The following is a 15,128-nucleotide window of genomic DNA, read 5'->3' as shown; positions in this document are numbered from 1 at the left end:
TTCGTCATCATCCAGGTGACTTCTTCAGTCTCAGCTGACTGCAGGTTTCCAACCTTATAAACAGGACATTTGCTCAGTGACTGACACCAGCCCACAGAAACGTTTCTCCCACTGAAAACGTCCAGATGAACAGAATCAATTTGTGGGGAAGGTGAAGCAAGCTTTTAAATCGCATCCAGTGAAACTAGTTCAGTGTTTTGTGGGGCAAAAGTAAAACACTGAAGCTCTCTGTCTTTAAACTAATCAGGACTTTAAGTTATTCTTTTATTGCCACCTCTGTTTGTACTGTACTCGATTACTGTAATCGAGTTTTGCAGCTTCAGTGACTTGAAAAAGTTTTCGATATGACGAGCTTCGACACACTCAGACATTCAGACATTTATTAATTGCCACGGCCGTCAACAGCTGACATGCTCACCTGCTTCTCTGCATCTTCACACCATCAGAGCATCATAAGTCACCTTTCTGTCTGTCTCACCTGTCTGTCCTCAGTGTGACCGAGGACTCTGCAGGTCTCAAGAGGATCCTGTCTCAGTCCACAGAGTCTCTGAACTTCAGGAGCAGGACTCTGTCCATGGAGTCTCTTACTGATGACGGTCTGTTAGTCACTTTTATTGATTACTATCAGATCTTAATTATGTGAGCAGGTGGCGCTGTAACCTGATGGGATTCATTCTTTCTGTGTGCAGCTGAGTGGAGCCCTCTGCTGGACGAGCTGCAGAAGGAGGGCAGCTGCGTGCAGGCCGACAGCTGGAGCCTCGCTGTGGAGCCCAACTTCCTGCAAACACTTCACAAAGACCTGATCAAGCAGCAGGACGTCATCTACGGTACAGCAACAGTCACCAAACACACACACATGTGGACTCGTTACACCTGCGGGAGATTTAAACTTGGAGCTCATACACCTTCCAGACGTGTGGGAATTTTTGCCCGTTTGTTCAGGAGAGCTTTTGTCAGGTCTGGCACCTGGCGTCTCTGTTTTAGTTCATCCCAAAGGTGTTTGACATGTCAGTGCTCTGTGTGGGCGGGGTCGGGTTTTTCTACAGTCCCAGCGAAGTAGCCAATTCTAAAACCTTAACTAAAGCGTGGTCTACAGCTGTGCGTGTGCTCGCCACAGCTGGAGAAGAAACGTGACCGAGCTCTCTCTCTGCCTCAGAGCTGATCCAGACCGAGTTTCACCACGTCCGCACGCTGAGGATCATGGAGGGCGTGTACCGGCGGGGGATGCTGGAGGAGGTGATGCTGGAGGCGGGGGTGGTCCACACCATCTTCCCGTGTCTGGACCAACTGCTGGAGCTTCACTCCCACTTCCTGTCAGAGCTGTTGAACAGGAGGAAGGCGGGTCTGGCGGAGGGCAGCTCCACCAACTTCACGGTGCGCAAGCTGGGAGACCTGCTGGTCCGACAGGTACGACGACTCCACCTCTTGCACCCGCACCTCACTGCTAACAGGGCCTCTAAGGCTACGTTCCCACTGCAGGCGAAAGCGCATCAAACCCACCATATCCGATCATGGTATGACGGTTTGAACAGCACAAATCCGACATTTTCAAATCCGACCTTTTGTATGTGGTACTGAATCCGATACATATCTGATGTTTTAGAAAGTGACTGCTGTTTGAATGGTCATGTCGCATTAAATTAGTCTTTTACGTCACTGACAAAAGACAGATCCCAATTATCAGCGCTGGAGAAGACAAACGACTCCGTGTCCATATATACATCTGCACGGAGGTAGCAGCCACTGCTCCAAACAAGGCCATTGTTAAAGCACGGCCTCTCTGTTTTCTCAATGTCCTTCTTTCTCTAATTAATTTGTCAAAATTCTGTCGGTTACAACTGTGCAGAAATTGGTAGACTGCTGCAACAACACCTACCGTGAACAGAGCGCATTGTGTGTGACGTCTTCTTTTGCACATGCAGGCCGCTTTGAGACGTTCACACTAGAGCACGTTTGCTGTCACATTTTATTTGTAGTGTGAACAAAAAACAGACAAAAAAAATCGGATTTGATCAAAAGATCAGAATTGAGTATTAAGACCTGCAGTGTGAACGTAGCCTAGCAGGCCTGATAAGAGTAAACATTTCAGTTTCACTTTAATGACGACACTGAAGGAGTCATTAAAGTGAAAAAAGTCAAAAACAGGTGTTAACACACCTGCTGCGTCCTCATATGTACAGCGCGGGTCATACAAACTACAGAAGAGCTCTGAAACAGAGAAATGCCACATGACTGATAGTAGAAGACAGCGTAATAATCCAGTAACACAGGAAAGCCAAGCATACAATCAAAAGATTAACAAGAAGCTCAAACCAAACCTCAGCTCGCTGTCTGGGAGTATTTCCTGTCACTGGAACAGTGCAGTAATAATCAGGTGAGGGTAGCGTGAAACAGATGTTGTACTGCATGCTGCAGTATTACTCTAACCCAGCGGTCCCCAACCCACGGACCGGTTTAATGTCCAACAATATTTTTACGGACTGGCCTTTAAGGTGTGGTGGATAAATGCAATAAAATAAAATGATACAACAGAGACAAAAACTGGTATTTTGTAAATATAACAATAAGTGTGAATTCACTGTGTAACTTTATTAGCAGCGTCCTCCTGAAATGCACCAACAACATTGAGAGTAACATCCTCCTCTCTGTGCCTTAATGCTCTCTGGTCGCTATGGTAACGCGTAAACATTTCTTTCAAAATAAGAGAGACAACTACAACATGGTAAAAGACCCAGGGAAACCAAGTTAACGATAAAAACCCTGAAAACCATAAATTTCACACCCGAGCCTCGACTCTTGCGGCCTGGTACCAAATGACTCGGTCCGCGGCGCAAGGGACCGCTGCTCTAACTGATACTTTCTTTAAAGATGGAACACATTTTGGGGTCAGCTTGAAAGAGCTAAGGTCAGAGGTGAAATGTGACACGGCATCTTTCCCTAAACGTTGTCAGTACAAACAGTGGCAGCCAAATTTTAAGCAAAGGTAGGATGTTTTATGACCGCTTGACCCTGAAGAAGAGTTCAAATATGAGGTCGTGTCCACATACAGAATGACAACAGCAATAGATGGATTTATTTAATAAAACCCGAGGCTTGTTCGCCCGGAACTGAACGTCACGTTTGTCAACATAAACCAACCGCTTGGCACTGATTTTAAAATGGCATTCGCCAGACGGTCGCTACGAAGACACGCCAAAGACCTGAGTTTATCCACCGAACCTACACGTGTGTGTGTGTGTGTGTGCAGTTCTCAGGGCAGACTGCTGATGACTGGAAGAAAGTTTATTCAGAGTTCTGCAGTCGACATCCGAAAGCTGTGAAACTCTACAAGGAAGTTTTGGCTCGCGACCGGAGACTGCAGCAGTTCATCAGGGTGAGGCGCTCACCTGCGGCTTCAGGCTCGTCCTGGAACCGTCATGGTCACTTTAGATGTGTTTTGATTGACGCTGCTGCAAGCTGGTTCGGCCCGGGGCCGGCTGGTGTTTCTGATGCTGACTTCCTGTCTCCATCCTTTCCCACAATGCTCAGCGTGTGACTCGCGGTCCTCTGCTGCGGCGTCACGGCGTCCAGGAGTGCATCCTGTTGGTGACGCAGCGGATCACAAAGTACCCCGTCCTCATCCAGCGAATCCTGGACAACACTAAAGGTAATCTGTGACTTCTGACCTTTAGGATTCTCTGATGACCTTTGACTTATGACTGTGATGAATCCATAACCTCCTGCAGGCTGCGAAGAGGAGGCACAGGCTCTGAGCCGCGCACTGGGCCTCCTGAAGGAGCTGATCAGCTCTGTGGACAAAGAGGTCCTGGAGCTTGACCGGAGCAGGAGGCTGCAGGAGATCCATGCCCGCCTGGACCCGCGTGCCCAGGCAGAGGTCCGGGGAGGAGGCGTGTTCAGAGGTGGAGAGCTGCTGAGGAGGAGGCTTCTGCACGAGGGGACACTCCTCTGCAAGGTCCAGGGTACCAGGATGAAAGGTAGTGGGCTTTATCACCTGCTGTGGTGTAACATGCGTGTGGGCAGAGCTTGCAAGTCACGACTGTGTTTGTCTCCAGATGTGCAGGTGCTGCTGATGTCAGACATCTTGGTTTTCCTCCAGGAGAAAGACCAGAAGTTCACCTTTGTTGTGTCACTGGTGAGTCATGCCTGATAACATTCGAAAGCCCCCTGACCTTCTTCAGCTCTGTTCAAGTTTTCCTGTTTGCTCACCTGTCTGCTCACCTGCGTTTCAGGACAAGTCTCCAGTGGTCTCATTGACTAATCTGATTGTCAGAGACATAGCCAATCAGGAGAGAGGGATGTACCTGATCAGTGACTCCACCCCCCCGGAGATGTATGAGCTGCACGCCTCATCGAAAGAAGACAGGAAGACTTGGATGAGCCGCATCCAGCAGGCCGCCACCAGGTGAGCAAGACACACATGTGTGTCCTGAGGAAACGAAGTGCTCTAGCTGTGCGTCATTTCCTACCCCGATGACGACATTTATCACAATACAGAGCGCCTGTAAATTCAGTGAATATAATATGGTCATATTCCTGCAGTCGAGTGTTTCGACCAGTGCACGATATCGTGTATTTGTGGGAGTTTTGATGTCCGGTTTTCTCTTTAGTATATGACGTGCTGCAGGAATCACAATCACAACTATTAATGAAATGATGTATTTAAGAGCAACAGGCTGAACCAGTTAAATAATATATCATAAAGTTACAAACATAAGAAATCGCTCTAATATTCACAAACGGCTCAATTATAAATATCCATAATATTACAGAGGTTAAATATATATAATTGATATTTAACCTGTGAAACTGGTATTGGTATTTGTTACCTTCTGCACCTCTACTTGGTGCAGAAGGTACCAAGTAGAGGTGGCTGTAGCTCAGGTGGCAGAGCAGGTCAGCCACTAATCAGAAGGTCGGTGGTTTGATCCCAGGCTGCCTCCTGGCTGCATGCCAAATATCCTTGGGCAAGATACTAACCCCATGTTTGCCTACTGGTGGTGGTCAGAGGGCCCGGTGGCGCCTGTGTCCGGCAGCCTCGCCTCTGTCAGTGCGCCCCAGGGCGGCTGTGGCTACAATGTAGCTTGTTATCGCCAGTGTGTGAATGGGTGGATGACTGAATGTAGTGTAAAGCGCTTTGGGGTCCTTAATGACTAGAAAAGCGCTATACAAATGCAGGCCATTTACTTAGTTTTGGTGACCTTAGTTACTGTGGTAACTACTGCAAACTGTAGTTACTGTAGTTACTGTGTACTTTAGTTACTGATGTATTTTTTTCTGCAGCTGTCCGTGCAGAGACGACTTTCCTCTCATTGAGACAGAAGACAAAGCGTTGCTGCGCAGACTCAGAGCTGACATCCAGCAGAAGGACAGGGAGGTGCTGGAGCTCTTACAGGAGCGCGTCACTCTGTTTTCTGACCTGGTGGAGGCGTCTGGAAGAGGAAAGGCAGAAGAAGAAGGAGACATGGAGGTCAGGATCTCCTCCTCCTGCAGGAACCTTTTTAGAGCTGACACTCCTCAGGCACCTCAGGCCGAGCCGCTCCTCCTCGCTGCCATCGGTGAAGGTGAGGAGGTGCTAATGCTTCTTAGGGTGTAACGCGGTAAAGGACCAGGGCGCCTAACTGCAGCTTCATAGATAATGAGCTAATCAGAACTAGCTTCGGCTACGGAGCCTGAGTGTGTGAATAAAACACAGGAAACAGAAATAGAGCTCAAAAGTATATTATGTATGTTATGGTAAATGAAAAATGTATAGACAGATATACAGAAAATAAATATATGCATATATATCACGAACAAAAATAATGGTAATAACACAAAACAGCTTATTAGGTCCCAAAAGGAGGTGGGAGGAGGTTTAGTCCAGTGTGAGATCAGTTTTGTTCCATTGACCTGTGATAGGGCAGCACGGTGGCACGGTGGTCAGCGCTGTTGCCGCACAGCAAGAAGGTCCTGAGTTCAATTCCATCATCAGGCCAGGGTCTTTCTGTGTGGAGTTTGCTTGTTCTCCCCGTGTTCGCGTGGGTTCCCTCCAGGTACTCCGGCTTCCGTCCAAAGACGTGCAGTTAGTGGGGATAGGTTAATTGGTTAATCTAAATTGCCCATAGGCATCAATGATGTTGAGTCGCATTTTTTCCTCATCCTGAAAAATGCCACAACCATGACCCCTACTAAATCTATTTCTAAACTATACAAAGCTCTCTCTAGTGCCAGCAAGGATAACACTTTATACACTAAGGATAAATGGGAAAGGGAATCAGGGATTGCTATTTCTGTGGGGGAGTGGGAAAATGTTTGGTACTGCCAGTGGTCCACGTCCAGTTCTATAAGCTGGAAGGAGCATGGCTGGAAGAATATTATTAGGTACTTCAAGACTCCATATCAGGAGAGATACAAAGGGGCTCGACTGTTGCTAACCATTTTCATGTCTTTTGGGACTGTCCCAAGTTAAAAAACTTTTGGATAGGTGTTCAGGTCTCCGTAAGTGCAGTCTTTAACGTTCAAATACCTTTAGATTTTAAGGTTTCATACATGGGTTTGGTCCCCTTTCTGGAACGTAGGAGTTGGTGCAATTACTCTTGGTGGCAAGTAAAAAAACAATTACTAGAAGATGGTTCAGCCCAGCCCAGCCTACCCTGGATGACTGGTTTGGGATCATTTTAGAGATATTTAGGATGGGAAAACTTACATATCTGTTAAGAAATCAAAAAGCCAAATTCTACCAAATTTGGAACAATTGGATCCAATTCATTACCCCCACGAGGGCTGACTTCACTTGATCTCACTATTACTTGGTTGGTTTTTGTTTTATTTATTTATTTTTTTCACATTTACTTCTATTACTATTGCTTGTTTATTTACTTATTTGTTCACCATGATTGCAGCATGGGCACCCTCCCAGTTTGTGTTTCTAGTTCCATGTAATGTGTTCTATATATCTCCTTCGGGAGAGCATGCGAGCAACTCTCCTAGTAATAGCTAGTGGAGGTTAATATGCACCCGCTGATCACTTTGTTTATCATTTGCTCTCCTGGACTTAATCTAAAACCTGGAAGGACTTTGTTCCCATGTTATTCATATACTGCTATGCAGATGGTTTTTTCTTGTCCAATCCAAATAAAGATATAATTAAAAAATAAATTGCCCATAGGGCTGAATGTGGGAGTGAATGTGAGAGCAAATGGTTGTCTGTCCCTGTGTGTTGGCCCTGCGACAGGCTGGCGACCTGTCCAGGGTGTACCCCGCCTCTCGCCCTATAACAGCTGGGATAGGCTCCAGTGCCCCCCGCGACCCTGTAAAGGATAAACGGAAGCGAATGGATGGATGGATGACCTGTGTGTATCAACAGTTCAATTTAGTCCATAGATTCGCAAGTCGTACCGCAATGGCTCGCCATCCCGCGCTGATCAGGGCTTTGATCGCGGGAGAAAAAGACCCAAAACTGACCGCTGAGTGGATCGAGAGAGGGTATAAAGGTGAATGAATCGGCCGGGTTATTGCATGCTGTCAACTGATATGTAGTCTGTAATTTGTCAATATCTGACAAGCACGCCAACCACAGGGACAACAGGGGACATGCAGCTGATTGACCCGGAACTTATACAGGGTTCATTCCCGCCACAATAAAGGGATTTGCGGAAGTGGGGTCAGATGTTACCGTGGTTACATGGGTGTAGCTGACCTGGTTCGATGTTTAAAATTGATATTTATGGGATGAAGCCATCACACCTCAGGTCTTTGTGCCACACATAAACATCTGTAAGTGGGAACAAAGAAGAACTGAGCATTAAAGGAAACGTTCTCCGAGACATCCTCCACCCTGAGCAGCTTCCAACGCTAACAGAGACTCAGTCCAGGCTGTCGGTTGCTCACCATCAGGCTCACCATGTTTTCTGTTTCAGTCGACAGACTGACGGAGCTGCTGTCAGATGCCAGCATCCAGAAATCTTCCATAACCAACGGCAACCAGGAGCTCAGCGGTGAGTCACCTGTCACCTGTTTGTGCTCCGTCACCTGTTTGTGCTCCGCCCCTTCGTGTCGTGATGCAGAAATCATCTTTCTGTTGCTGTTTGATAACCTGTCTCGTTCTCTCAGATGGTGACTCTGGTTCTCTGAACGGCTCTTTTGACTTGAACGACAAATCCTCAAAGGTAAAGCTCACCTTTCACCTTCTGCTCAGGTGTGTGTCTTAAAGAAGTGAAACTTTCAACCCTTCATATTTCTTCTGACAGCTAAAATGTTTGAATGCTCAGAGGTTCCATGGAAGTTATTTACAGTCTTTAACCAGTCAGTGAGCAATTGGTCATATGATCCCAATGTCACAGCAGGGTGTTGGTGGATTTTGTTTCCGTGGAAACTGGAGCAGAAATGAAGATACAGGTGACAGTAAAAAACAAGTAAATGTTGAAGAATGTTTTTCTGAGGGGCTCGTTTACGTCTCACTGCACAGACGAGCGGGTGGAGCTACTTCTTCACTTACATGGTCGACGTTCCGCAACATTTACCTTATTTATAGCATCATCGTATGCAGCTGGTACAACAGAGGCTCCACCTGATTGCTCCACATGTTTCAGGTGGTTCGTGAAGCTGAACCTGCATCTGCAAGATGCAAACCTTCAGTGGTGTTTAAATGTTTGTCTGCTGAACCACAGTTCTTCAAATAAATCCTCTTTATATAAACTGTATGTTTTCATATGTCTGAGTGAACCTTCAGAATAAGAGAAGGTCTGTGGCAGCTTGTCTCCACGTCTCTCAGTTTCAACTCTTTTCTCTTTCAGGATAGAAATGGTAACCAGCTGCAGGAGCGAACCCTGAACGAGGTAACACCTACTTCCTCTTTTCTGAGTAACCTCTTGATACCAAGAAGTCAAAGACCTAAGCCCCTTCTCCATCAGTACCTACTCGGATCGCCTTGCCACAGTTCGCCACGGTTTTCAGGGTTGGCACCACATACTGCAATAGTACCTGCTCGGCCCGGGTTCCAAGGGACAATGGCGTCATTCAAAGAGTCATGAAAGCAACTCGTTCACGAAAATCAAAACAGACATTTTTGAAACCCGGCAACGAGGAAAAAGGCTGCAAAAACCGACACAAGGTGCACGAGTCTGACGAAAAGCCACAGACCCAGCAGCAGCTATACTGCTGGCTCCACGTCCACCTTTGTTGTAGTCGTCGCATATTAATCACGGGACACTCGGACATGTCGGCATGATGACGAACACGCACATTAGGTGTAACTGGACTGTAAAGGAAAGCCAGTCGATCTGAGTAGGTGCCATTGGAAAAGGGGCTTAGATTCGCTTTGAAGATTGACATGTTTCTGTCTGTGTTGGGATGCAGCTCATGCACCGTTTCATACATTTTGATGTACAAAGTTTCTGCCTGTGCAGTTCTAACATCTTCAGCTGTCCTCTCTGCAGGACGTCCATCAGCGGTTGATCAGTCTGAGCACACAGCTTCACGCCCTGCAGGTCTGAAACTTATTTCCAGTATTGATTGTTTATACATCCTGCAATTAACCCAAATAAATGTATAAATAGTGATTCATTTATTCAGTATTTATGTTATCAATGTTGCAGGCTGCTGTGATTCGTCAGGACTCAATGCTAGCGCTGTTGGTCAGTGCAGGCTCCACCCCCTCCACCACCCCTGGCTCTGCCCCTGGCCCCCGCCTCAGCCGGTCACTGTCACGTGACACAGGGTTGGAAGCCAGCGGGGAGGCGGTGCTGCTGCGGCGGCAGGTGGAGCTGCTACAGGAGGAAGTGACACGCCTCCGTCTGCGAGAGGAGGACCAAAACTGGGAGGGAGTGGAGCCAGGCACCAGAAGGAGGAGCAAAAATGGAGAGAAGAGTGATGTTATGAAAGGAGAACAGGTGAGTTGGGTTCACTTGTTCACCTAAAGCGCGATGAGTCGACAAAACTGAAATAAATCTGAGTTGTCTGTTGGCAGGTTAACAAGAGGCGTAGCAGTCGGGAACTGGAGCTCCGCCCCCTCGCCCCACTAGCCACCGAGGATCCAGTCGACCAATTAGATGGCGTCCAAGAAGGAAATGAAGAGGAAGAGGAGGAAGTGATGAAGATCTCTCCTCGCTCTGACAGCCCCAGAGGTTAGTACCACTGATCAACAATCAATATGGAAAACCCATGGCATTATGATGGTCTCCATGGTAACCTATTACCTCTGACCCCTCAGACCTGCAGGACATCCCAGAGGAGAGCGAGAGTTAACGCCCCACCTACAGCCGATGACCTCAGGGACCTCTGCTGTTGTCACTGCGATGCCACAGACACACATCGGACTCTTATTGTTAAAGGCCCTGGATATAATGCCATTGCCTGTTTTACAGTTTTTAGACCAAATCAGACTTTTGTTCTTGGAACATTTTCTAAAACTTGGAGCCAAAAGGGTAAGGGCGAGGTTAAATTGGCAACTTATTTTCCGCTTCAAACAAACTGGGTCATGTGATTAGATCACTGGTTTGATCTGTGCCCTTGACGTTTTTTGTTTATTTGTTTCTTTGTTGTTTGTAAATGGGACCAGAGCATGCGTATCTGGAGCTGGACCTGGATCTGGATCTGGTCTGATCCAGATATTTTTCACAGTTTGTTTTAAGCAGACAGATTTTTATTTATTCTTTGAATCTGAGACACACCCCACTACATTACCCAGAATGCCTTTGGACCAGCAGCCTCATATTTAAAGTTTTGATTTTAATGGTGTCTGATTTACAGAAACCATTACCAGTATGTAAGCATTGAAAGGACTGGGATTATGGGGAGGGATTGGAGGTTGGTGTGGTCAGATGTGGGTTTTGGGGGTCGGGACTCACGTAGTGCTGGATTGTAGGTCAGGTGTGTTTTTAAGGAGCACAGAGCTCCTTCTATTAGCATGTTAGCATGGCTGTGTCTCTTATACTTGTGTAGGACATTGGTTGAATTGACCAATCAGCTTGTTTCTTTTGATGCATGGAGGTGATGATGTCAGCTCCTCATGTCGTCCGGTGATGATGATGATGGAACAGTGTTTCACATAGAAAATTGTTCATTTACAAAAAAGAACAACAGACACCGGTGATGATGTAATCATGCGATCATATCGGGGTGGACTACAGCAAGTTTAACAAGTCTGCGATCAGTCAAAGAGGCCATGCCCCTAATAATGCAAACTCTAATCAGTTCAGACAGGAGAGTGTTATCTATAGAGACCAGTTTGTGAATCAGGTTGTAAGCATGTTTATTTTAACATGTAAGGGTTTTGGGACTGACTCGCTGCTGCCTCTGCTGGACAGTAGATGAACTGTAGTTTGGCGCTGATTAAGCAGAAAGCGTTACCGAAGAATGCGGGTATCCTCTGTCCTGATCATGTGTGATTGATCATCTCTGATCAGGTGTTTTATGGACAGTAGTCCCACCCCCTGTGAGTTCACATGATGTTCTGTAGGTTTTGGAAACACAAAAAAATAAATTTGTAACATCAGGACCTGAATGTGATTTTGAAGTTTTTGAATAACTGATTGTGTTCAGGTTTAACGCCGAGAAGTTTCTACAGTGTGAATCATCACTGTTTTGTTATGTTTTTTTTATCTGAAGCTTTGGGATCCAAAACATTTCTGTTTACGCAAAAAAGCTCGCCAGGATGCACGCCTCACATCCAGATGTGCCGCTGTAACATTTCTTTTGAGTGTATTTTAACTGTAGTAACAATGGACTGAAGTAATTGTATTGATCTCTGATGAGTGTAGGTGATTCCTGCTGTACTCTTTATAAATCTAATCAGCTGCTCTTCGAGTATTTGTCTTTACTTTTAGCTTCAGATGAAACATGACTTTCAGATTTTGATTACTGATGCAGAAATTGATGAATTGATAAACTAAGCACAGTGACACAAACTTCATTCAGCAAATTTATTTCCTGAAACTAAAAATAAACAAAGATGGCTGACATTCAATTCAATTCAGTTTTATTTATATAGTGTCAAATTACAACAACAGTCGCCTCAAGTGTCACGGGTGCAGGAGAAAGAGGACCCTAAAATGCGGCGCTCTGGCCAAAAAGTGTGCGTTTCCAAAGGTAGTGCCAAAAAACAGTGAAAGGTGCTAATCCAAAGGTGCTCCTCCTTAATCCCCAAGTGCAGCTTCGTCCGTGCGATTCCGTGTGTGAATGGTGCTTCCTGATTCTCCTCTCCGTGCCAATCTCCTGGGAGAGGTTGAAACCAAACACACAATTAGCGGGCTTCAAAACCAACAATCCACTTTCACTTAAAGTAACTAATGCTACCGGCTTGGAGTAAGCATTCGACGTTGACTGTCATCGTGCATCTTCCTTAAATGCCACAGCTCTAAGATGGAGGCTTAGTCCATCGTGGGCGATCGTGGCTCAAAGAGTTGGCAGTTCGTCTTGTAACCGGAAGGTTGCCGGTTCGAGCCCCGACTCGGACAGTCTCGGTCGTTGTGTCCTTGGGCAAGATACTACTGCCTACTGGTGATGGCCAGAGGAGCCGATGGCGCGATATGGCAGCCTCGCTTCTGTCAGTCTGCCCCAGGGCAGCTGTGGCTACAACTGTAGCTGCCTAAGAAAGCCCTCCGCAAAGCCAGAACATCTTACTATTCGTCACTGAAGAAAATAAGAACAACCCCAGGTTTCTCTTCAGCACTGTAGCCAGGCTGACAAAGAGTCAGAGCTCTGTTGAGCCAACCATCCCTTTAACGTTAACTAGTAATGACTTCATGAACTTCTTCACAAATAAAATTTTTATCATTAGAGAAAAAATTACCAGTAATCATCCCACAGATGTAATATTATCTACAGCTACTCTTAGTACCATCGATATTCATTTAGATTCTTTCTCCAATTGATCTTTCTGAGTTAACTTCAATAATTACTTCCTCCAAACCATCAACGTGTCTTTTAAACCCCATTCCTACAAAACTGCTCAAAGAAGTCCTGCCATTAATTAATTCTTCGATCTTAAATATGATCAACCTGTCTCTAATAGTCAGCTATGTACCACAGGCCTTCAAGCTGGCTGTAGTTAAACCTTTACTCAAAAAGCATCTCTAGACCCAGCAGTCTTAGCTAATTATAGGCCAATGGTAAATGGCCTGTATTTGTATAGCGCTTTTCTAGTCCCTAAGGACCCCAAAGCGCTTTACACAACCTGTCATCCACCCATTCACACACTGGTGATGGCAGCTACATTGTAGCCACAGCCACCCTGGGGCGCACTGACAGAGGCGAGGCTGCCGAACACTGGCACCACCGGGCCCTCTGACCACCACCAGTAGGCAACGGGTGAAGCGTCTTGCCCAAGGACACAACGACCGAGACTGTCCAAGCCGGGGCTCGAACCGGCAACCTTCCGATTACAAGGCGAACTCCCAACTCTTGGGCCACGATCTCCAACCTTCCTTTCATATCAAACATCCTTGAAAGAGCAGTTGTCAAACAGCTAACTGATCATCTGCAGAGGAATGGCTTATTTGAAGCAATTAGAACATGCTGTAGGTATTACAGGTACTGCACTGCAGTGGTTTGTATCATATCTATCTAATAGACTCAAGTTTGTACATGTAAATGGAGAGTCCTCTTCACACACTGAGGTTAATTATGGAGTTCCACAGGGTTCAGTGCTAGGACCAATTCTGTTTACATTATACATGCTTCCCTTAGGCAGCATCATTAGAAGACATAGCATACATTTACACTGCTATGCTGATGACACCCAGCTCTATCTGTCCATGAAGCCAGATAACACACACCAATGAGTTAAACTGCAGGAATGTCTTAAAGACATAAAGACCTGGATGGCCACTAACTTTCTGCTTCTTACTTCAGATCAAACTGAGGTTATTGTACTCGGCCCTGAAAATCTTAGAAATATGGTATCTAAGCAGATTCTTCCTCTGGATGGCATTACCTTGGCCTCCAGTAACACTGTGAGGAACCTTGGAGTCATTTTTGACCAGGACATGTCCTTCAACGCACATATTAAACAAATATGTAAGACTGCTTTCTTCCATTTGTGCAACATCTCTAAAGTTAGAAATATCCTGTCTCAGAGTGACGCTGAAAAACTAGTTCATGCATTTATTACTTCCAGGCTGGACGACTGTAATTCATTATTATCAGGAAGTCCTAAAAACTCCCTGAAAAGCCTTCAGTTAATCCAAAATGCTGCAGCAAGAGTCCTGACAGGGACTAGAAAGAGAGAGCAGATTTCTCCTGTTTTGGCTTCCCTTCATTGGCTTCCTGTTAAATCCAGAATTCAAAATCCTGCTCCTCACATACAAGGTCTTAAATAATCAGGCCCCATCTTATCTTAATGACCTTGTAGTACCATATCACCCTATTAGAGCACTTCGCTCTCGCTCTGCAGGCCTACTTGTTGTTCCTAGAGTATTTAAAAGTAGAATGGGAGGCAGAGCCTTCAGTTTTCAGGCCCCTCTTCTGTGGAACCAGCTTCCAGTTTGGATTCAGGAGACAGACACTATCTCTACTTTTAAGATTAGGCTTCAAACTTTCCTTTTTGCTAAAGCATATAGTTAGGGCTGGACCAGGTGACCCTGAATCCTCCCTTAGTTATGCTGCAATAGACGTAGGCTGCCGGGGATTCCCATGATGCATTGAGTTTTTCCTTTCCAGTCACCTTTCTCACTCACTATGTGTTAACAGACCTCTCTGCACTGAATCATATCTGTTATTAATCTCTGTCTCTCTTCCACAGCATGTCTTTATCCTGTCTTCCTTCTCTCACCCCTAACCAATCACAGCAGATGGCCCCGCCCCTCCCTGAGCCTGGTTCTGCCGGAGGTTTCTTCCTGTTAAAAGGGAGGGTTGTTTTTTTTCGCCGCCATGTGCGTATGAAAACAAAGGCACTGCGCATGCGCGTTTTACCCATATTCTATCGCCATATTTCATTTTCTTATCGTTGCCCAACATTATACCGGTGTTACCGTGAATGGTATGATATGACCCAGCACTATCACCAAGTAGAAAACCAGCGGAGTGATACACCTCCTGTTGTCAGGCCTGCAGGTTTATCCCTGTGCTGTTCTCCTGTCTTGTGGTGGACAAACAATTTCTTTTTACTGTCACACATAATTTGTGGGGCATCTTATTGCGACACCTGATTT

At 46.0% G+C, this 15,128-nt stretch overlaps 1 protein-coding gene across 2 annotated transcripts in view; it reads left to right on the top strand.

Moving 5' to 3' along the window:
• arhgef2b (rho/rac guanine nucleotide exchange factor (GEF) 2b) overlaps nucleotides 1-11,778 on the top strand; it is a 42,079-nt gene extending 30,301 nt beyond the window's left edge. For both annotated transcript variants that reach the window (XM_084944704.1, XM_084944705.1), the window contains 16 exons: nucleotides 493-596; nucleotides 690-827; nucleotides 1,157-1,407; nucleotides 3,248-3,373; nucleotides 3,529-3,646; nucleotides 3,726-3,974; nucleotides 4,053-4,132; nucleotides 4,230-4,402; nucleotides 5,281-5,561; nucleotides 7,899-7,976; nucleotides 8,092-8,147; nucleotides 8,775-8,816; nucleotides 9,417-9,467; nucleotides 9,576-9,869; nucleotides 9,947-10,103; nucleotides 10,190-11,778. In XM_084944704.1, the coding sequence (XP_084800830.1) occupies nucleotides 493-596; nucleotides 690-827; nucleotides 1,157-1,407; nucleotides 3,248-3,373; nucleotides 3,529-3,646; nucleotides 3,726-3,974; nucleotides 4,053-4,132; nucleotides 4,230-4,402; nucleotides 5,281-5,561; nucleotides 7,899-7,976; nucleotides 8,092-8,147; nucleotides 8,775-8,816; nucleotides 9,417-9,467; nucleotides 9,576-9,869; nucleotides 9,947-10,103; nucleotides 10,190-10,224 (2,233 nt within the window). In that variant the 3' untranslated portion in view covers nucleotides 10,225-11,778. The remainder of the gene's footprint in view (nucleotides 1-492; nucleotides 597-689; nucleotides 828-1,156; nucleotides 1,408-3,247; nucleotides 3,374-3,528; nucleotides 3,647-3,725; nucleotides 3,975-4,052; nucleotides 4,133-4,229; nucleotides 4,403-5,280; nucleotides 5,562-7,898; nucleotides 7,977-8,091; nucleotides 8,148-8,774; nucleotides 8,817-9,416; nucleotides 9,468-9,575; nucleotides 9,870-9,946; nucleotides 10,104-10,189) is intronic.
• The last annotated feature ends 3,350 nt before the right edge of the window (nucleotides 11,779-15,128 follow it).

Source organism: Perissodus microlepis, chromosome 11, assembly GCF_051167445.1.
Source record: "Perissodus microlepis isolate ML-2025 ecotype Zambia chromosome 11, ASM5116744v1, whole genome shotgun sequence".
NCBI classification, from domain to species: domain Eukaryota; kingdom Metazoa; phylum Chordata; class Actinopteri; order Cichliformes; family Cichlidae; genus Perissodus; species Perissodus microlepis.
This window is presented reverse-complemented; position numbering and strand designations above follow the sequence as displayed.